This window comes from Haplochromis burtoni, unplaced genomic scaffold (assembly GCF_018398535.1).
Source record: "Haplochromis burtoni strain Fernald_Lab_line unplaced genomic scaffold, NCSU_Asbu1 Contig_94, whole genome shotgun sequence".
Taxonomy (NCBI): Eukaryota; Metazoa; Chordata; class Actinopteri; order Cichliformes; family Cichlidae; genus Haplochromis; species Haplochromis burtoni.
Genome location: NW_024582455.1, coordinates 962,092 through 985,581, shown reverse-complemented (window position 1 = coordinate 985,581; position 23,490 = coordinate 962,092). Strand labels below are relative to the sequence as shown.

At 40.6% G+C, this 23,490-nt stretch overlaps 1 protein-coding gene across 1 annotated transcript in view; it reads left to right on the top strand.

Annotated features, from left to right (window-relative positions):
• The window catches only part of LOC102292773 (calsyntenin-2), a gene marked incomplete in the record, with an annotated part of 341,630 nt that overhangs the window by 156,444 nt on the left and 161,696 nt on the right, over window positions 1-23,490 (top strand). Inside the window, 1 exon segment of the mRNA XM_005926617.3 lies at window positions 22,564-22,759. Coding sequence (XP_005926679.2) covers window positions 22,564-22,759 — 196 coding nt within the window.

The window sequence follows — 23,490 nt, the reverse complement described above, 5'->3', positions numbered from 1 at the left end:
GTGTGTGTGTGTGTGTGTGTGTGTGTGTGTGTGTGTGTGTGTGTGTGTGTGTGTGTGTGTGTGTGTGTGTGAAAGACAGAGCGATAGTTATGAAAACTTCTACAAGCAGACATACTCACATGGGTAACTACCTGAATATGCATGTCTGCTTCTTCTCTTTATGCACTTTCCTGCAAGTACACACAATCTATAAAACTGAAACACAGCTCCCCTTGACAGGTACTGCTGTTGTTTCACTGGATTTGCATTGACACGCCACAGTTTATACATCTCCAGGTGAATACGTGCCTTCTGCTGTGTGATTTCCCATTCAGTTTGTGTGGAGGGATTATTCTTGTATGTATGAGTCTGGCCTTGTCATATGTGTGCTGGATCGAGGCAAATCCCACGTTTCCGAGCAGGGATAGTCAGTGTCAGTCCTCGCTGACATGCTGACATTTACCGCAACGCCGACGTCTTTGTGCTGCTCTCATCACCGTGACAGCGGGCTCACAGATCACCAAGAATCCCTGCGCAGTATCAATTTGCTCAGGCAGATCGCAGCAAATGCATGCAAGGTGTACACACAACCGCACACAGAGCTGTGGAGTAGAGGCACGACACACACACACTAGTGGGGTGAATACTGAAGGGCAAAAGGTCCAAACCCCATATTAGCTGTGGTGATAATAACCTCGAAGTAAAAGGATTGAAAATTACTGCAAGTGACAGACTGGCCTGTGACTTACATCTCTGTGATTATTTTGGTGGAAAATAAAGGCTCAAGATTTAAATATGGCTGCCATGAAGCACATTGAGATGCATTAAGGGTTACTCATTATCCTTTTCAATATTGATCAGACATCAAAAGATCGTCCAACAAGCATGCAGCTAAGACTTCATCTACTGTCTATCATCTGCTGTAGGCAGGGAATAATACATTATTAATCCCCTCTTGGCACATGAGCTGTTGTTGTCATTAATAGTTTAGAAGGCCTCATGACTGACTCTAATGAATCAATGTTCAGACTTTACCTATTAATATTAATTAAGGGTAACATGTTCATATGAAATTATTCAGTGTTTCTCAGTGTAATATCACACATTTTAAAACTAAAGCATGTTTAAATGCCTTCAGTGTAATCCCCCTTTTTGGGAGAAGTACTATTTCAAAGATTAGCCGTTACTGCATGATTGCATGCATATATTTGCATCAGATTGTGTGTTTTTTTTCTCTCATGCAGTTTTTGTATTTAAAGAGTTTATTTTTGCGTCAGCCACCTGCGATAGAAGCACAACTTTCACTGCATGACCTTTACCTTCTTTATCTAAACTTACAGAGGTGAACGGAGTCAAGAACAAAAGATCTCCAGTCTCTGAAATCTGAGTCTATTATTGCCTGTTCTAGTAAAATGTGATCAATTTACCTTGGAATAATTTCACAGTCTCTTCTTCCTCTTTCCAGCTTACAGTTTAGGTTATTTGTGAAGTTTGGGGAAAAAATGAAGTATTATTTTCATTAGTCTTTCTTCAGTAACAGAAGTGCAGCATGTTTAGTTTTAAAAAGGGCATTTGCACAGTTTTAGCTCTTTGACATTTACTGGCACTGTTTAAACAAGTTACCGATTTTGAACTTCTAATCACATAAATGCTTTAATCAAAGAGCAGCTTTTTAATAATGGATTGCTTTGAGGGCCCCTCAAAGCGCTGTACAATGCCACTATTCATTCACACACTGGTGGAGGCAAATTACAGTTGTAGCCACAGCTGCCCTGGGGCAGACTGACAGAAGCGAGGCTGCCATATCGCGCCATCGGCCCCTCTGGCCAACACCAGTAGGCGGTAGGTGAAGTGTCTTGCCCAAGGACACAACGACTGAGACTGTCCGAGGCGGGGCTCAAACCAGCAACCTTCAGGTTACAAGACAAACTGCCAACTCTTTGAGCCACGATCGCCCAGCTTAGACATGCCTCTTTTGTACATTCAAACCCTGACTCCAGCAGCTGTATGTATAATATAGCAGTTGTCAGTAGGTAAATGTCAGGTACCAAAACATAATTCAATCAGATAATATTTTTATTTGCTTTAGAGATCGTTTATTTCCTTAGTTGTAAATACTGGCTTTTACATGATAGATAACTTTAATTTTGTAGCTAATAGAGACGGACGGTGAATTTCGGTAAAAGCAGTCTTGGCCTCACTACCACCGTTTTCTTTGGAGAAGCTGTAGTCAGCAAGAAGGCTGAAAGGGCAGCTCATTAGGATCTTCATATGCAAAGGACGGGCTTATTTATGGAAGCTTTGTGGCTTCTATTTGCAATTGATTGCATGATTGTGTTCAGAGCTGAAATCTAATCTCAACACTACTGGCTGTGATCTCATTATGATTTAGCTTTTCATTTACATGTGTTTTTAACATATGTATTTAAACTTGAGTGGTGCATTGAACTGAAAGTCTTGGTCTGGGTTTAAGTTATATGTCGACTGCTATAGAAGCTCTCAAACATCGGTCATTCAGCAAAGTCATGCCAAGTTGTTAGGTGATGGCTGATGTTCACAAATTGGGATCAACTACTCCCCAGGACACAAGCGGCTTTATAAAACTGTAGGCTTATGATTTGATAAAGGCTCATCACTGATTAGTGCAATTGCCTTAATCCTCTAAACATTCTTCCATCAATAAGTGCCTTATTTTCAACAGATTTATGCCTGAAGTGGAGCTGCCGAGTAGCCTGTATTTAAAACATTTTCATTTTCAAGGATGAAGTGAGACAGAGAGGTCTGTGGAGGTGCTGTTCTGGGAGGGTTAATCTTTAATTTATTTGGTTCAGACTGTCCAGACCACAGCTAACAGTTCTTTTCCTCTTATCGAAGAATCCCAGATCAACTTGAAAGAACGCCGAGTTCACACTGTAAGGCTCTTCATCACCATGTGTCATAAAAATGAGAAGAAGACTATAAACTCCTAACAAATTGCCTAAGATTTATAAAGTTCATCTGAAGAAGCAAATAAAACCTGGGATCTTATGCTGTATGGACTATATACACCTTCAGATAAAAAGAGGAGGATTTTATTATGCAGTTGGTATGCACGGTATTAATAAAGCAAAGCATGCCCTTGCTTTTTTTATATTTGCAGCACATAAAGAGGAAATGAGAAATATGCCAAAAAGTCTCGATATTCCCTGAGCAGGAAAAACATTTTTATAAAAAATGTGTGAGGGCAGCAAATGGTGTCCATTACGACCCAACCACCTCGGTTATTAGATGAAACATCAGGTTAAATTCTCTGCTACTTAAACACTGCAGTGAATTTAATTACTAAATTATCTCTGAGGAGAGGAACTGTTTTTTGCAACTAATAGCATGAAATTGGACTATGATCATTATATATTGTAAAAGAAGGGATTCTGCTTAGGGGAAATATTATCGTAATTTCCATGTATTTAGTTCCTGGACTATCTTTGTATGATGCACAGTTCAAAATGAAACTCATTTATCTCATACTGGGCCTCATTTTGTCCACTCTGAAACAAGCAGCTTTAGCTCCTCTCCCTTTAAGCCAGCTTTGTTCTGACTGGCTGCTTCTCACAAACAGCAGGTAGGTGGAGCTTCTGTGGTCTACGCCAAAGCGCGTGAGCTGACCAAATTAAGAATAGCCGCTTTTATTGATCAGACAGGGCTATGAACTCACAAGGACTACTTGTACTTTTACACACAATGATCTTACCTTGAGCAGCCTGACAGTAGGCAGGTGGAGGTCTGCCATTGCAACACCTTGATTCTTTTAAGAACTGTCTTCCAATTCTTTTTCAGCCATCCTCTTGCTGCTGTGCTGTGATTATAGTCCTGTTGCATGGCCCAGTTTTGGCAAATTTCAGCTTTGCCAGTCTGACTCCAGAATACTGTTATACAGTGCCTGAGCCCTCTGCCTGCAAAACAAGCTTAAATCATTACCCCTCCACCACCATGCTTCATAGTTACTATGAGGTGATTGTGCTGATGTGCCAATTTTCACCGAACAGTATGCATAGAGTCTCGTGAAAGCTTTCTTTTTCACTTGACTGTACAGTGCTGGTGTAAAACTAATACAGCATATAGCAACAGTAAAATATAGTGGTGGTAATGTGATGGTCTGGGGCTGCTTTGCCACTTCAGGACGTGGGCGACTTGCTGTAGTTGATTGAATCATGGATTCTGCTGTCTACCAGAAAATCCTGAAGGAGAATGTCCAGCCATCAGTTCATTCCCTAAAGCTTAACTGCACTTGTGTTATCCAGCTGGTCAGTGATCCAAAACATATCACCAAGTCCACCTCTGAATGGCTCAACAAAATATGAGCATAACATAAAGGTTTTTTAGTAGCATAGTCAGTCCAAATTTTAAATGAAATGCTTTGTCCAAGAAACCCCTCCAATGTGGCTGAATTTAAAGATTTCTGCAGAGGACTAATTATTAGGTTCAAGAGGCAGCTACTCTTTCATATAGGGCCAGGTAACTTTGGATAACCTGCTTTACGTAATAAGTGAAAATAGCATTTAAAAGCTTACTCTTTGTGTAATATTAAAATTTGCTTGATTATCTGAAGTAACTGTGACAAACATGCAAAAACTAAGAAACTGGAAAAAGGGGCAAATTTCACAGCACTGTATATGATGGGAAATAAGAAATAGCACAATCGCTTATATATTAGTATATGTAACACAACATGCTATGCTCATACTGTTAATTAAAGGTGTTATGTAGTGTTTTTATGCAGTGCACTCAACATGTGAGTGTTGGGATACAGTTAAATGTGCAAGAAGAGTCAGCATATCATCACTAAAGGCAGGTAAGAGCTTTGCTACAATGTAAAACTTCAACTTAAATGTTTCATGAGGAAAGAAGTGCATTTAACACATAATGTGGAGGAGGTGAGAAATAGTGAATGTAAACAAGTTTGGTTTGGCAGAGAACTCCACAGGTTACCTTTAAATGATCTGTGACATGCACAACATAATTCATTACAATAGTTTCTGAATAAAGCGAACAATTATTATATATTATATGTTAGATATTGTAGTGATTAGGGCCTTAAGTGGCCAATTAGCACTTGAGTTTATCACGCTGAATGATGCTTTAGTTGACATTATCACCATCTGTAGTGGCTTGGGGCCTGTGGCTCAGCTTTAGCTATGGCTGTTTCCAGAACAGCTGACAGCATCTATTCTGTAGTTAATGTGGCATAGTGAGGAGCTGCAATAAAGATAATGTAAGGGTTGTAAAAGTGCTAAAGCTAATTACAGCTTCTGGTAGAAGCACACCAGGTGAGTGGAGCTGGTCGAGATGGAGGACAGACAGGAAGAACGATGGAGTTGTTTTTTTTAAAGCAAGCTGTGGCCGGCATAAAAAGACTCTCAAGGTTAAAAGTGTCGTGTGCCAAGTATCACAGGAGTGAATTTGTGCATTTTCCTCACTAATATTGATTAGCCTCGGATATAGCATGACACTGTCAAGGAGAAAGATCAGGCCGGGCTGTGCTATTTTATTAGCATCCTTCTCATGCTCCATCACACCATGTAATACACTCCAGCACTCTGTTGAGACCTGCTTCACAATCCTGTTGCGGCAGGAATGATTATTTGAAATATATTTCTCAAAATATTCCCACGCACTCTCAATTAGACTTTGTCTTTGTAACTTGTATGTTTACGGATGGGGTTTTTTTTGTGTGTGTGTGTGTGTGTGTGTGTGGTGTGTGTGTGTGTGTGTTTTAAACTGAAGCATTTATATTATCCTTTACCCCCTTACCAACTTCATCCTCTGTTAACCCTCAAATTTCTGTCAAACTTTAACTTTATAAGATTCTGGCTTTAAAAAAATAATTACAAGTAGGCCACGCCTTCATACCAGATGGATTTTAAAATAATAAAACTATAAGTCAAGCTTACAATTGCTATGACGGCTGCGTCTGCAAAGAACATTTAGTAACATGGTTGCATGTGAGTCATTAGGCTTCTGAAAGAACAACAGGCTGGTACTCAAAACAGCGATTTTATATTTTATTTATTTATTGTCTTGTCTATTGTGCTGCTAAACATTTCATACTGGGCTCTGAGCACTTCCATAATGCGGGCGAGCCATGCCACCACTTCCTGTGTATACACGCAAACATCCACTAACAGACTCCAGAAGCTGTGGCTCAGACCTGGACAGTATCCCTGGGGAATTCCTCACAGAGTCACTTCAGAGTTTTAGGACAGCTGATGTAAATCGCTCTCTTGGTGTGATTCAGCAGCATCGTAAACAGAGACGATAACTGCCTGATGATTGTTTTAAGGCTTTAACTGTTACTCTGGGCTTCATCTTGAACCTCAGTGAGAATTATGTGCTGTGCCTTTAAAGTTATCTTGGCTGAGCACCCTCTGCTAGCAGTTGCCACAGTTTGTCAATACGATGAGCTGATCAATCTCTTTTAGAATACCTTACAAGTCTTATGCAAATCAGCAATTTTCTCTTTTTGATTGATTAGACTCCAGGTTTCTAACTCCTGGCTTCAATTGGCTTTTTTTCAGATGTCATTATCCAAGTGATTCACAGAGTTATTAATGATCAGTTCACTGTGGACAAAAACACCCGAAAAACTTGCTATGACTACGTTTTAATGTATTTGTATATGGAGGACAGTATAATGTTATTCATTAATGATAATATTTTTTTTATTTATTTATTTTTTACATTTAACATGCAGATCTTATCAACAAATTAAGAGTTAAAGTCTGTTTTACCAGCAGTTCTTGTATAATTACATAAAAACTTAGACAAGGGTTTTGTTACAGACACCTCTTACACCTTAAACCTTATTACCTTAAATCAATGTTCTTGTCATAAGTTAAACTTAGTCGACTTATTAACAGGTGACTAAGTGTTACAAGGCAGTTGTTGTCTTTATTAGATGTTGATGTTGAATATGGATATGGTGACTGAATGTGCCAGCACTCAGCCCTAAGCATCCCAAAATCAATTTCATCCTTGTTTGGACGTGATTGGTTGATTGATTTTTAACACTGTGCTCTATAATAGTCCAGATAAAAGCACCCATTTAGCACTGTTATCTCTCAATAAGTATATTAATACATCTATTAAATTTAGCAAATCATTATTATTACTTCAGATCTGGTGCTTGCAGATAAGTCAGCTGTTAATAAGTCGATGTTTAACATCTAGTAAATGTATAATGAAGAATGTGTTGATGTTAAAGAATCCACACAAATCTGTAGAGGTTTGATGTTTATATGATAGGAGGTTAAACAGTTATTAACGCATAATATCAATGTCAATGAACATCATATAAGTATTTAAAGGAATTATATGACTGTGTGAGTTTACTCTTCACATCCATGACAGATAAATAAGGGAGCAATCTCATTCCCAACGCGTAACATAACCAACAATTTGTCACATCCCGAGGCGTCCCATGGGTACGGAAAAGGTAACCTTCCGCGTCCCTATGATACGCGCCCGATTGTGGATGTAATCCAATAGAATGACGCTCCAACTGGTAACACACGTTCCAGCCATGTATTTGAGCCCTAACCCTAATCCTAACCTTAACCACAACCTTAATGGTGTTAGATAGTGTTTTCGAAAGCGATTAAAATAAAATGAATATATATGTGCAGATTGAGTCCAAACGGTTCTCATGTTTCCACCTTTTTCTGAACACGTAACACAGGAAAGTGTTGGGTGGCCGAAAGCGTAACATCCTGACGATTTGTCACATACCGTAATATGTTGGGAGTGAGAACATGTTGGCATCTTTCAGTGTGTATCATTGATGGTGGTATCCTTTAATGCTGAATAATAATCAGTGGATATTTAAATGGAAGGAATGAGAGATGATGGATGAGACAGATTCATACACATCAACTAAATAAAAGGTGGCACTCTTATTTTTTTAATGTTGTTTGAACATCATAAGTGAAAAGACAAAGAAAGAAAATTGCTCTTGAAGTTCAGTTTGCACTCAGCTTCCCACCCTTGGTTGGCCGGCAACAGCACACAGAAAGTATATCCACTATATCTGGCCTTTTCCTGCTACCTTGATCTAAGGGTGGTTATTGAAATGTCATTACTGTAATTCTGCAATTTTAAAGGAACATTTATTAGGGTTTTATGATGGAAAGAACACATTGTTAAATTACCTCTTATTTGGACCATCAGTCCATTTCTCAGCCCAGACCTGTGTAATCTGTGTAATTTTGTGATATACTGAGCTGATTGGAGATAATGCCACACTATGGGAATAAAGCTAGGTCAATGAGCCACCCTTAGCGTAAGGATTTAATGGCCCGCTAAGGGCTGAAAGCTGGAAAGCTGCCTCTTTAATGTGTGATCATTATGTGAAAGAACAGAATTACAGTACCAGCAGTAATAATATCATATTGTTCATGTCAAGTAACTGAAAACTCATATATATTACGGTCATACATTATTGCCATTATTCATAGACTGATTTGTCTTGAAGAAAAAACAGTGTCAAGATCCAAAGAAAAGCCTGTAACAACAGATTCTTCTCAAATATTTCAGCAAATATGTACAGATGTACTTTGAAGGCCAGTTAAGTACTTGTTTGGGCTTTCCCCCCCCTCATTCATCGTTACATTGGAAATTAACCTTCTTGTAAAGTGTATCAGCAGCATGAGAAGTGACACTGCGGGAAATGTGACCCGTCCTCATTTATCAGGAGAAAACATTTTAATCATAAAGCCGCTAAAAGCTGTAAGGAGATGTGTTGCCAGGTTTAATCACGTTTCACTCTCACTGGCTGTGCTTTGAAGAAAGAGTGCAGTTTGACTCGAGTGTCCCACGGGCCTTTCTTGAGTGATCCACTGAGGTCCTCTTGCCAAGGATAGGAAGCTAGGAAGCAGACAGGAAAGAGAGTGATAGACGTCTAATTTGGCAGTGAGGTGGAAATGACAACTAGCTTTGATGCCCGTCAGCATGCAACAGGTATTTAAGTACAGCAGCATCTTTTTGTTGAAACCGTGGTACGTTAAGTACGCATCGAAACAGGGTTGGAATGTATCCGGTTTCCTTAAAACGATTAATCGGATAATTATTAAAAATGTTTACACAACCTATAATTTAGTGCTTTCTTTTTTAGTTAGTAAGCTAGACCACAGTTTTGTCAGGGCCTCTGTGTTTGGTTTTATTCATAATTAATTGAGAAGATACAACAGAGTTGTTTGACGGTTGATCCAAAAAGATGGTTCCACTTACATAAGCAATGAACTCATTTAATGCTCCGGTCAAGCCACATCCAGTCAGGTGTCCTTTTTCTAACAAAGCTGTGTAAATAAAGGATAAGAACACAATATCAGAGCAGAATACACAAGCTTTAATTCTCCAGCAAGGTGAAGCAAGAGAAGGACAGAATGGCATGAAGGGCAAATGAGGGAATGGGGGAACGCAGCACCATGGACAAATGGCACAGATGACAGACATTTAATAAGAAGCTGAATTTGAGAAATGGCAGCAGCTGAACGGCAGGAATAAATGAGAGAGCGAATGAGAGAAATAAATGATAGGAGGGATAGAGGCCATGTTTGCCAGCCAATCACTGAGTGTTTTCACTCTGTGCAGGTTTTCAGGTGTGTGCAGAGACAGAAGCACACACTGGACAATAGAGATAGAGTGGGCATTCGCGTGCACACACATGCACAAACATCGACATTTTTAGTTATAAAAAGAGACAGGTATAGGAACAGCAAGAGACCAGCCTCTCTCTCACACACACACAGTTCTAGAAAAAGAGGTGCAGACAGCAAGAAATCCCATCTATAGGGTATTTTTGTGGTGCGTATTGTTGCTCCCATAATCTCACACACACACACACACACACACACACACACACACACACACACACACACACACACATATATACAGTTTGTGGCAGGGACTACCCTGCTTTCACACTCCCAGGTTCCTAGGCCAATTTGAACTGTATCAGTGAGCGATGGTGACCCACTGGTGCCAGCAGACCTTGGTGGAAAAAGTCATTTTTCACAGCTTGTGCAAATGCAAACTTCTCTCCAATGAGAGCTCAGGTAATATTTTGCCTCTTGGAACGATTAATTTGTGTTTAGGGAAAATAGAAATATATCATACTTTAACTAGAGTTTCTTTGAAAGGTTTAACTGCTGGAAATATTTAAATTGAAGCTTCTGAAAAGCTGAGCTAAGAGCTGAGTTTTAGAGTTTACCCGTTTCCCAGTGGGTAACTTTTCAGGATGGAGGGAGGGAGCAACTATTCCCAAACTGCTCACTTTAACTAATTTAATTCCAGGTAAATTTTACATGTAATGTTGCTGCATATGAAAAATGTAAAACATTAAAATTAAATGGAATCAGGTCAAATGAAAGATACTTGTTTGGTATATATCCAGTTTATATTGGAGCATTTCATTTCATTTATTTATTTATTTCACACTTGGTACAACAATTCAAACAAACCAACCACACTTTCTATCAAAAAGCACTACAACCATGTGTGAAAAGGAGCAGGAAGAAGAAAACATTCTTATTAAACCCTGCCCCTGCATAATTTCCTCGTTAATCATTTGAAAAAAATAAACCTTTGATTTGTATTTCAGTTTCATTTTACTCAAAATTATTGCTTCATGTTTCTAAGGACCAACATGTGCCATTTAAAAAAAAAATCTGTTAAATGCCACTGTGGTGACAGTTTTAACTGATTTAAAAACAGCAGCTTTGACGAATGCCATGATGAAAATGTTCCATTTGTTTCACACTCTTTCCCCTGACCACGTGCTGATCACAGTAACTGTTCACACTGCGGAAGGCAAAGTGAAGACATTAAACCATAATACAACATTCAACTCACACAGCATTCATTCTAGCACAATAAACCAAAATGTGTTTAAAAATATTCAGTTCAGTGCCATTTCATTTATATAGCACCAAACCACAAAAATATAAAGAACTCAAGGTTCTTTATAATGTAAGGTTAAGGCCCTACAATGAACAAGCACTTGGCAACAGTGGGAAGAAAAAACTCCCTTCCAACAGGAAGATACATCTAGCAGTACCAGGCTTTAGGGAGGTGCGGCTGTGGAAGAGAACTGGAGATTAACTACTACTTATTAACTGCAGAGTTGTGTATAAACACACAGTGAGTGAAAAAGAAATGTTCAGTGCAACATGGGAAACCGCCCCAGCAGCCTACGCCGATTGCAGTGCAACTAAGGGAGGGTTCACCCGATCAAGCCCAAAATTAGTTGACATTATTGGCAGGCTAAAGTTATAAATTAGCCTATTTAGCTGTTTTGGCATTGATGCAAAGACTGCTTCCTTGTTAGCTTCTATAGCCACTACATAAGTATTAAAGAAGCATATAACAGCACATTAGAAGTGGAAAAGAGTAGTCTAAAGTCGGGACTGGTGCATAGAAAACTAATGAATCACAGTGAGGAGAGTTATAATTTCCATGTGTGAACACACTGTCTACAGTGATGAAATTTTTTATAGTTATAAACCATTTCTCAGATATTTAGTGCTTGGAGGGGGGCTGGAATGATTTCTGCCATTTTTCTGAGCTCTGTGTGTGTGGTTTAGAAAATCATGTGAAACATTTGCCAGGAAATCAGCGTCTAATGTAAGTTACTAAGTTGCATTATAGGAAATGTAGGTGTGTGTTTGGGTTGTTTTACTTGTTGTCTTTGTTGCCGTTTTGCATCTTTACACAACTTATCATGTACACAGTGGTATTTGAAATAGACTGTTAGCACAGGGGGAAGCGTAGCCACATCCATGTGTGGGAAGAGCCAATCTGGTCTCAAAAGCACTGTGCTTTAATGAAATGAAACAGAGGCTTTAAAGAGGGCATTCAAGTGTTGTGAACGCTGGAAAAGCAGAAATCATGTCTCTACTGTAGCTGTCAGAATAGCTCATCTGTCACATCTGTCTTGCTGTTTGATGTAAATGCCAAGATTGTGGTGCCTTTTGTAGATCTCCGAGGCACAAGTATAAAAATAATCTTCTAGGAGTTTTCTCCAGGGACGTCACACCAACACAGTAACAACATTTTCTCTGCAGCTGTTATCAGACACACTGTACACTTCCCCCCCAAAGGTAAACACTGCCAGCAGCGATGGTGGACGTGTCATGTGAGCCCGCTGCGTTTCATAGTCGTCAGCGTTCCACAGCAAGTCCTGCACTCCATTCCCGCTCGCTAACACAGCCTAACACAGTCATTACCACAGAATGCACTAAAAGAAGATATGTTCCTGCCTCGTGGACCCTTTGGCTGCGGGAGCTTTTAAACAGGATGATGCAACTGATGGCAATTTACATATAAAATACACCAGAGATATGGGCAGCAGCATCAATATTTTCATCTGGTTTCCCTCTCAAATTCCCTAATAGAGCATAAACAAGATTAGAATACATTTTGTGTTTTGGTCAGTTGGGACACGATGCCTCTGCCATAAACGATATCGCAACTGATTTTCTGATAAACCAATTCTCTGTAGCATTTACAAACATCCAGACTTTTGGTTCCTGCCTCATTTCAGCCCCAAACGCACCGGTCGAAGCCTTATGCCTTGTTGGCTTTGGTCCAGCTTTCGTTAAATCACGGGCAGAGTAAGGAAAGCTGAGTGGAGCCACATCCATTGTGTGGTTGGACCGGAGCCTATAACACTCAGTGGTGATGATGGTGAACAGCTGGGCCTGACTGCCGGAGCCGTCGGTACACGACGAGATGATCGATAGCTCAATGGCAGGATTTCAGCCTGTATTTGGGCAGAGTGGAGTGACATAATGGAGAGTCAGAGTAGTTATTTTTGGAACTGGGACTTTTTAATCTTCCTCTGGGCTCTGTGGAGGGCAGTGGGTGATGCCTTTTGGTAAGATTGGAAATAATATTTGGAATGGCTTTAAAATGAACAGATGCATTAAAATGCCAGGTGATCCCTGCAGTGGTCATTCTCTGATTCGGGTTCATTTCAGCTTATTATTATGATATAAACATGAACTTCTGACACTATCAAATCTTTCATTCGAATATATAAAAAAGTTTAAATCCCTGTTTTTGTTGTAAAACAATGAAGCTGATGCCGACAGAAATAGATACATATAAATGGATTTTCCCAGTGGAAGTTTTTGTGTGACTTTGTATCTCAAGTTGTGTCTTTGAAAAGCCTTGTTTTCCTCATAACATACGATTACTTTACCCACTTTAAAGTTTGCTATATAGAAAACCTTTTTAGCAGTAAAAATCAATAAAATGCATACCTCTTATCGCCATATATTTCTGTTAATCGAACACTATGTGGACGCTGCTGTGAGACAACATTTGCAGAGGTAAATTGTCAAGTTCTTATTTAATGCACGACTTAATCTACCTTACACGACATGTCTTTTTCACACACACACACACATTTACTTTTCTACATCTAAGTGCTTTCTATCTATTGATTCACACTCCAATGAACATCTGGGTTCAATATCTTGCCCAAGGATACTTTGACTGGAGCATTCAGGGATGGAACCACCAACCTCTCAATTAGTAGACAGCCTGCTCTACCAAGTGAGCCACAGCCATCACATTAGATCACTACTAAAGGGATGTGATGGCACAGATCCTCATCTGTGTGTTTGTGTGCGTGCGTTTCTGTTCTCGTGTTTCAAATTGCTGAGGGTCATCTGTTTTTGTTACTCACCGTTCTCTTGTACTCATGCAGACATGACTGGTATATAAAAATTAACCAGAAGGACTCATAAAAACCTTCTTTGTATCTCTGAACTGATTACATTTGTAAAGTTATTATTTTTTAATTATTGTTTTAATTAAGGTCAGTAACCCTCTGGTAGCAATCAGTTGTGGAATCAGGGAATAGTGACTGGAGGTTGTCAAGGGGTCACCAACTGTTCTTTATGCTTGTGTGAGTGAAGCCAGAATGTAATTAAATCCTTCTGTTTGCTGTGGGCATCCAATCAGAAGAAAGATAGCAAACAGAAATGTAAGCAGAGCCTTCCAGGCAACAGGACTGGCTAACTGTTCTCTTAGTTTAGTAAAATGAAAAGCTGAACAGTGCAAATGGCTTAGATGCATCAATAATCCAGTTAGTGCGAGAGTTAAACTGATATCTGAAACGAGCTTCTCATAATCCCTGCCTGAGCCTTAGTGGATCATTCTGACATTAATTTCGGGCCTATAAAGCTCAATAAAGCACTGCATGCTACACTGGTGAAAAACAAATAAAACTGAAATACTGTAGACGTCGAAACAAAGCCAGGGTGTTGTTGCGTTGTATTAAAAAACACATGAAAAACGTTTGTGGGCTCGGTTGCATTTCTGCTGTGAAGAAAACTTGGCACGTAATCAGGTTTGCATGTACTCTAAATATTCTATTGTGTGGTTGTTCTTTGATTTTGTTTGGCTTTGCTGACCTTAGATCTAATAAACTCTATCCATGATCAAAGAGAGTGTCAGCGATGTGATGGTCTTTGCTTCATCATGTTGCTCGACTGTGGAGAGAACATCCTCTGAGGCATTAATGGGGGTCATAAACTCTGATACGGATATTTGAACACATTGAACTCTAACTGGCCTTGCTCAGACAAGGACACATGCTCTCCCTCGAGGGCATTTCCATGAACAGAATTGGAAAATAGAAACTATTGATTTCTCTTTGTGTTTAATGTGATTGCCTTGGCTTTGTTTTGTTAATGTTTAGCGGGTTTTTTCTCTTTGGTTGCTTTTGTGGTTTTTTACCTCCTCTCACCATTTTTGGAAGGCCAATCATATTTCAGTATTCAGCGTAGAGGAAAGAGTTGTGTCAAAGAACTTGCGTTTTACCTGTAGAAAGGCCTTACAAAGTCATTCTATTACACAAAATACTGGAATTGATCTTAATTAAAGCCTTATATTGATTCATTTTATGGCATTATGTTTTTTCCCCTCAATTAGCACTTGGTGGATACAGTTTCCAATGTGAGCCATGCCTTAAATCAGCAACAGGAAATAGAATAAAGTTGTTTTTTCAAAAAATTGCCCAATGTCAGTTTTTAGATCACTGTCGGGAAATTTCACCTTTCCTGGCCGTCACTGACTGAAAGCAGTGAATATTCTGTGGGTGGATGTCAGCTGCCAGCTGATTAAAGTGAAGTGTTTGTGTTTACTGTAATGATTTAGCTGGTGCTGCATCGGATGCCAGTCTGTTATTGATGGTTTGACTCCTGCACAGCAGTGCTTTGGCCCTGCTCCAAGTTGAAGTAATTGACACGTTGCCCCCTGGGGTTTGTGATTAACTTTACTGACATATAAGGCGAGGTGGGTGTGTGTCATTGCACACACTTGGCAGCGCTAACAGACCTTTGAAGCTGCTATGACAAAGTAGCCTTGAGTTATTAAAATTTTTTTGGTGCTGTCCAATGAAATGCCTGGAGAGATGAAACCGAAAACCCCATGCTGATTCACCCAAAAATCTGACCTAACCGGACTCATACTGCGATACTTCTACAGCACTTTTAGACGCTTCTAGAGGGTTAGGGTTTTTACCCACTTCTAAACATCAAAATCTGTGCATTTATCATAGAAAGTTCTTCTCAGTGTTGGGGTAGTCCAAAAACTCTATAAAGTATTACACTGATGAAGTAACTAAGGTAATTTTGGCTTGTGTTTGAAGAGCACTACATTAAAACCCAAAGCTTGTGTGACGAGCTCAGTTAATTTAATTCATATGTGCACTAGGCAGGGAGGGACTGTGAAGTATGCAGAGGAAACTCATAAACCATTAAACAGCGATTTTACTCTACCCATAACCTAAAGATAAAGTGATACCAATAAGTTCTTATCGCAGGGCATCAAATATTGCTGTTCTGTCAAAGATATGAGATATGACTAGATCCTTTGGCTTTGGTGGCTTGTTGTAGAGGAGAGGAAGCTGTTCTCTGTGAAAGAACTGAATTATAAAATTGGAGGAGTGGTGCAAGCTTGGGGAGAGTCACAAGTTTGTCAGTGAAGAAACTGTCATTTGTGTGTTTGTGATTTGTGTTTTACACTTCATTTACACTCACGGATTTGTGTCATTGTCACTTACTTTCTGAATTCACTCGCTTGTTGGGTTCAGGCACTTGAAACTACTTAGTTATATTTTTGAAACGCTCCGAGTTTGGGTTCAAACGCAGTCATTGAGCAGGCAGCCTACATTGCTGGTGACTGCCCATTTGGAAAAGAAATATAAAAAACTTGCATAAGATGTGGCCTACTTCATAGTGAATCATATAAGGCTTATATGATTTACTCATGAAAATGGCCACTTTCTCATTACTTTCATATATTGTTTTAGTAAGTATCCAAAACATTTATATAATATAATTTCATTTATATAATTTTTCAAGGGATCTTATATCTGTTTTCACTCTTGTATGCTTTTCATACAAATTTCACACAAGACAGATACAAACTTTATAAGATTTATAAAGTTTGTATCTATTCCATATGGGTGGCGTCAGAGTCCGCCACAATATTAACTCTTCACATTGAATCTCGGTGCTTATTTAGTTTGTTTAAATGTGACATAAACTGGTGACAAGTCAGGAGTAAAACACACACGTCATAATTGCCATAATTGCATGCATCGATGTTCTGATATTTACACTATCCTTGGTCTCAGGCAAAGATTTGTTCACATGAGCCACAAATTCCATACGCATGGTGCATATATCTCATGCACAATGCATTTCATGTCACACCAAATCTGACTGTTCATTCTCCTGCTGGATCACAGCTTACTGGGGATTTATGCTTCAGCGGGAAATGTACTCCTTAACCACAAACCCCACTGAAAACTTAAACTGTAACCAATGCGAAACGTGATGTGCAGCTCCCTACATATGCAACTACATGTCAAGAATTTGAATTTATCACTGAGAGAATCATCATCATCTTAATATAAGCAATAATAATCATAGCATCAATCACAAATGTCAGTAAATTCCTGGAGGGAGAATGCAGAAGCTATCAGAACGGATGTGTTCGAATGTACAAAGAAGGACCAGAGGGACAAATGTGCTGAAAGAAAACTGACTACAACCAAGAGCAAGGGGCCAGGGTTGAGAAGCAACCACACGGTAATTAACACATACTGCACAAGCATGAGCATAAATGCTGACAGCGACTTCAGCCGTTTAGGTGGATAACATCGTAGGTTCTACAAAGGTGCAAGGCTTAGTGTTTTCCACATTCACTACTAAATCCAGTTTGCACTTTAATTTGACCTATTGTGCTGTTTTTTGAAATGTTGACCCAGTTCCTTAAAAAAAAAGCCACTTTTCATGTACAGTATTCCCTTTTTCTTCCTACCAAACTACACCCACCAATTGAATCACCGTGCAGAAAAGGAAATTCCCACGTACCTGTGATGAGAAACCTGGACCTGTGAGTGGATGTAAACTTTGATGAGTGAGCTGTAATCTTTGGAAGCTACATGCTTGCTTTGGTTGGCAGATTGCACTTACTGGAAAGGTCACGGGCAGCCCACCGTGCAGTTTTCTGTGTTCACTGTACTAATACAGAACGCTGTTCTGCACATCAGGAGCAGGGATAGTGCAGATACATACCGTCTACATGCTTATGAACAACAACAGCATGAGCTGATTTCAGGGGGGGCACCCATTGCTTCCTTGACGTGAGTGTCTGAGTGTAGAAGGTTCAATCCTCCACTGTTCACTCTCTCACACATGCCTACACACACATTCACAGACACACACACACACACACGGTGGGTGTTCACTCTGATAGAAGACAGTGGGATGTCATTAACACTGTGTGAGGGGCCTTTAATGTAATTAACAGAGAGGAGAGGAGAGAAGGGAGGTGGCAGTGGGGGTGGCACCCACGAGGTCGAGCAAATCAACTCGCACCCCTTCTGCAACAGTCGAACACACACAAGCCCACTTCCTCCCCGCTTTAAACCCCTGTTGAGAAAGCTGTAGTTTAATTAAAAATCCCCGTTCCGACAAACACTCAGAGGCGCTCACTGTACAGAAACACCACTTCAGTTTTCATGCACCGCAGTCAGAACATGTGGACTTGATTAGTATTAATCCTTATCTCAGAAATGGACAGCTTCTCAATTGTGATTTTTTTCCTCTGCTAGCTAATTTCATGAAGAGCATAATTACAGCATTTTCAATTTCGTCCCTCTGCAGAGTTATGAGGCTCGTGCTCTATCTCTGCACTGCAGCTGAGAGGGGCCAGGGTGTGTGCTTGTGGGTGTGTTGATTGCATTTTTTTTTGAGGGTGGGGGCTGAAGTAAGCAGGAGAATTAGTAGGTTGCAGAGGTGACTAATACACCAGATAATTTGATCCCACGTCAGAATTGGAAAAGCAGCTGAAATCATGACAACTGTGTAAACCTCATAAAACACAGCAACTCTTCTGCAAACAGGGCCGGTTTACTAACAGCAACAAGGGGAAATATTAAGTGAACGCAAACATTTCAGTGCCAGCGAAATGATTCCTCTTCCAGAATGTGCTCGGTAGCAGTATGAGATCCAGAAATCTGATTTACTTGCTGTCTATCTGGTGTTTGTTCCAACAGTAGGAGGATGAAAGGCATGTCGGCTCTGATTAGAGCCGCCGAGCTGGCACTGTTTGAGTAAACGTGTGTGTACTCATGCCTGTGCTTTGGTCATTCTCCAGTAGGGAAATCGGAGCTGCCCTAAGGCAGCAGTGGCCATGTTCCCATCCTTCTCAGTTCCTCCTTTCATCTATCTTTATATCTTTCTCTTCCTCGTCTTCCTCTCAGCAGTGTGACTGCTTCCTCGCCTGATATCTCCACTTTTACTCCTCGCTCAAATGCTCGGTAAACAGCTGCCGCGCATATCTCTGCACTCGTGAGCGAAAGCACCTTTTCGGCTTGTGTATATATTAAGATACAGGCAGCTCATCAAGAATGCTTTGTCAGCTTTGATAATAACTTGGGGCCCCAAGGCGTCAAGGCCCCTGATATTTTGTCACACTCCTCCAGCTCTGCAAACACGAGCCAATATTGCCGGTAAAGCAGCTCTGCCTTCAGTGATAATGAGCTCTCCGTCCTCTAAGATAGTGCAGAGTGGACCGGTGCCAGATTCCCTTGAGGTGTTTGAGCACTGGACGACTTCTGACACCAACAGGACAGCAGCTTAGGTCCAGAGTGCACTTTCTACTAACTAATAGACAACTCTTAATTCAGAGTTGATTAAATGAAAATGTAATGATGTCCAAGGGGAAACGCAGTAATCACAGCAGCAGAGAATGAGGTAGCAAAGAAGAGGGGGGCAAATCAGGCATAGTTGAGTAAGTTAGTTTCAAAGTTTTACAGTGTGTAAAGCATAAAAGCATATAGTGATTAAAAATGCTGCAGGCCTACTATATGGAGTGCTGAAGATCATAAAAGCAATTTATTATGCTAAACAGTGGTGATTAGCCAGAAAATAAACTAATAAAGAAACAGCACTGCACTCACACTATCCATTAGTTTGCATCCATTAGTTTTAAATGTCCCCCACCTCACCCCCCTTCAAGAAGACAGAGTTCCTTCTGATCGTAAATCTACCTCTTAAAAGTCTAATGTGACACTGAGATGCATATTTAGCTAACAGTTTAGCGCAGTAATTAGCGTTTGGGAGCGCTATGCCTCTGCCAAGTTCCATCCGCCCAACATCTGTTCCTCACCTGCCTCCGGGGGCCAGTGCTCTTCCACCTCGTCCCCTCTCCCCCATCCCGCTCCACCGCCCATCTTTGCCTCGCTGTAGGTGGCAAAACACTTATCAGGTCTGGAGTGAAGTGATAGATAGAAAGGAAAAGAATGGCAAAAAAATGACAGGTCTGTTGGCAGCTGGAACCACTCACAGTGTTCTTTTGAGACTTAAGAGGGAGCCCCCCACCCCACTCCACCCGCCCCCCCACACACACACCTCCTGCGGTCACCTTGACCCTTCTCCCTGCCTCTCCCCTTCAGCTACAATTAAATCACGATGGAGCACGTCAGGCCACCCAGCCTCGGCGGTGGGCGTGCGCACCATCAGCATATCTTCAGCATATTCGCCCTGATGGGAAGCTTCTGCACTTGCCTGTGTATTGGATTTATTTCTCGCTCCAGCAGTGATGGATTTTCCATTTTCCTGTTTTGTGTGGTGGTGGCGCACTGTCGAGAGAAGCCTCACGTCAACACTGTTGCATCTTCTGTCACTCGCCGTCTCACACCGTTTGCTCAGTGCCATTTTATGATTTTTCTCTTGCCGGCAAGCCGTGCTTCTCCATGACATGGGGGCCCATTTAAGTCTGATAAGTCATTGTTCAGACAATACAGAAAAGGGAAGGGGGGGGGGGTGTCCTTTACAGTAACCAAACAATGTTGACACCTCCCAACCCTTTCAATTCTCTTACTTTCTGCCCTCTTTTTTCCCTCCGTCTGCTCTTTCTTCATCTTTCTTCGCCTATAGCTTGTCTGCAGGCAAATTGTCATCTCAGAGCCCCTGCCCCTAACGGGAAGGGAGGGGGCGGGAGAGTTGGGTGTGGGCGGGGTGAGGTGGCGGGGATTATGACAGAAGCAGGATGAAGGGGGGCAGAAAATAAAGTTGCTCTTATCAGAATTTGCCAGGAGCAATGTGCACACAAAGCTGCTTGGGAATCCAATTTAGTCCTCGCTGTTAGTTTAAGTGATATCAGCGCAATTAGCCGTCACAGGTCAGAGTGTGAGACCAGCACGTTAAGTGATTTCCTGAAATCCCACCAGTGGAAGCACAAGAGGATGTCAGTTCTCGAAGTTAAGAAGAAAAAGAAAGCGTTCCGACCCCACAAATGGACCGCTTCTTTATACGCTCCTGCTAATAAATGTCAGCCTTCTCTCGCCTCTTTTGTTTTGCTCATGTCAGCTGCTCACTCTGGATTTAAATGGATTTTCTTGCTCTATATCTCGCTACAAGGGTGACCTAGAGCTGTTTTAGTTTTGCTTGAGCCCCTGTGTAACTCAATTGTGCTTAATGTTGCTTTTGGGTGCACTACTAAGAATGGCTCCATGTTGGGTGGAGAAACGGTGGGAATGTCCTTGGTGTTTCTCACAAGAGCAATTAGACACTAAGTACGAAGGGGCATTGGCGGGATTGCGAGTTTGATCTATTTATAAATGCTCCAGTGTGACTTTCTGATGCTTTTTGCTTTGCCTGTATGTTTCGTTGTGTACCTGTGAAGGAGCAATAGGAATAACCCAAGGTGACCAAGAAGTAAACGTTAGGGTTTGTTTTGTCCAGCTTTTATTCAGCCACAATACACTTTAGATCAAATAAAGTTTAAATTAAAGAATTTCTTTTAAGCGAGGTGTTAAACCTTACCATGGAATTAACTGTACTTCTTACACTTTAAATAACGTTCTCACATCATTTGAGCAACACTTACAATATTAAGAAAACGTAACAAAGCTACATCAGGAATATTGCTGTACAACACAAAGGGAACCTGTAAAACGCAGTCCTAAAGCACTTTCTGTCTTCTGTTTAAGGACAGGTATGTTACTTAACCCTCTGAGGTCTAAGTCATCTAGATACCACAAACTTCTTGTTGTTTCACAGCAAGTAGGTCTTGGGTTTGAATCTAGAGATGAAGAATCCAAATATAGAGTTGAAAATAACATAACGGGTTTAAACTTTGCTAAATTTCTAAATTAAGAGAGTGTAGAGTCTTACAAATGAGCCTGTGATTGTTAGTGTAGAGCATTTTAACTTTATTCATGAACTTTCTCAGGCAGGAGTGGGCTAGACCTTTTTTTATATAATTCCCAAATAAAAATCATGAGGTTTTAGTAATCTGCTTGCTTTACATTTTTATTATTTTTTCCAGTATGTCACCACGTATGTATTCTCTGCACTGGTATCTTTCTCAAGGATGATGCTGAGAGCATGTGTGAAACAGTTACAACTGTTATTTCTCCTCCACTGCAGATAGGGAGAAAGAGCAGCACAGAGCAGATATGAATATCGCAACAATATCTCTTACAGTGGCTGCTGGTGGAAATAAATAGCTCAGCAATATTCCCAGAAAGCATGTGTTTCTTCTGTGCAATACAATTAAGAGTTGGACCCACAGGAACATCCATAAATGTTAAATTAAGTCAGCATTTCTTTCCTACAATGTTAGAGTAATCTGATTGTGAAAATGAGTTAGTTGGCAGGTAGGTTGTTCCAAGCATCTTGGAGAACCTGCCACACACTGGCTTCATAATGTCAATATCAAGGCTCTGTGGGGGTCGGCCATCTGTAGCGGGGCTCCTTCTGAAGTTTAGGGTCATGTCACGCTGCAGACTGAATCTGGGACCAGTCAGGTGCTCTCTGATGGGTTTGCATGATGGATAAGAACATTTCAGGCATCTAGTAAAGGCAAACGTTTTTCTTGAACTTCCTCTCCCCAAAAAAGCTTTTTTGTTTGCTTAATTTACACACAGAATTTTGTCTAGCTGGTTTCTGTGTGACAGACACTGATTAAATCTGACCTCATCTTTCCTTTTCCTTCTCTCTTCTCTACCACCCTGCTCTCTAGGAGAGATCTGTGCATTCAACATACACGGGCTGGACGCACCGTTCGAGGCAGTGGTGCTGAACGGTACGTCCGGTGAGGGCCAGCTGAGGGCACGGGGCCTGGTGGACTGCGAGTTACAGAAGGAATACACCTTCATCATTCAAGCTCATGACTGCGGGTCGGGCCCTGGGGGCATCGAGGGCAAGAAGTCCCACAAGTGAGTAAAACAGACAATGGGGTTTGAATAAAGCAGGCTTTGCGAAGGTGGACAGAATGCACTGACACGAAAATACCACCAACTGCAAGGCCTAGACAATTAAATAAACAAAACCCGAGTTAATAATGCATGTCAAGTGCTTGGGCTACATTGTGTAAGGCTACAAAGTAGAAAAGAATAAATTATTCATGAAGACAATGTCTAAGCTCACATTATCAGCTATCCTAGAGGACGGTGGAGCTTTGGAAAGACTAACGAAGACAACTAGTCGGCTTTATATAACTGTGAATATATATATACAGTGGAACCCTGGCTTACGAAGACCCCATTTAACGAAAAAGTTATTAAGGCACATAATATTTCTGCCCGTGGTATGGCAAAATTCCCGCATAACAAAATAGATAAAATAGAAAAAAAAATTAAATTAAATTCCATAATGTTATATACATGTACACGTACGTATGTATGCATGCATACGTATGCTTTCTTCAACCTCCGCCACCTCCTCCTCCACCAAGAACTTAGTCTTCAGCCAATATTGCCTCACTCAAAAAGCAATGGAAAAAGGGGCTTCGACTTACGAAAATTTTGACTTACGAAAGACCCTCTGGAACGAATTAATTCCATAAGTCGGGGTGCCACTGTATTCTGTGACTAAATTTTATATATTATATATATATATTATATATGTATATATATATATATATGTATATTATATATGTATATATATA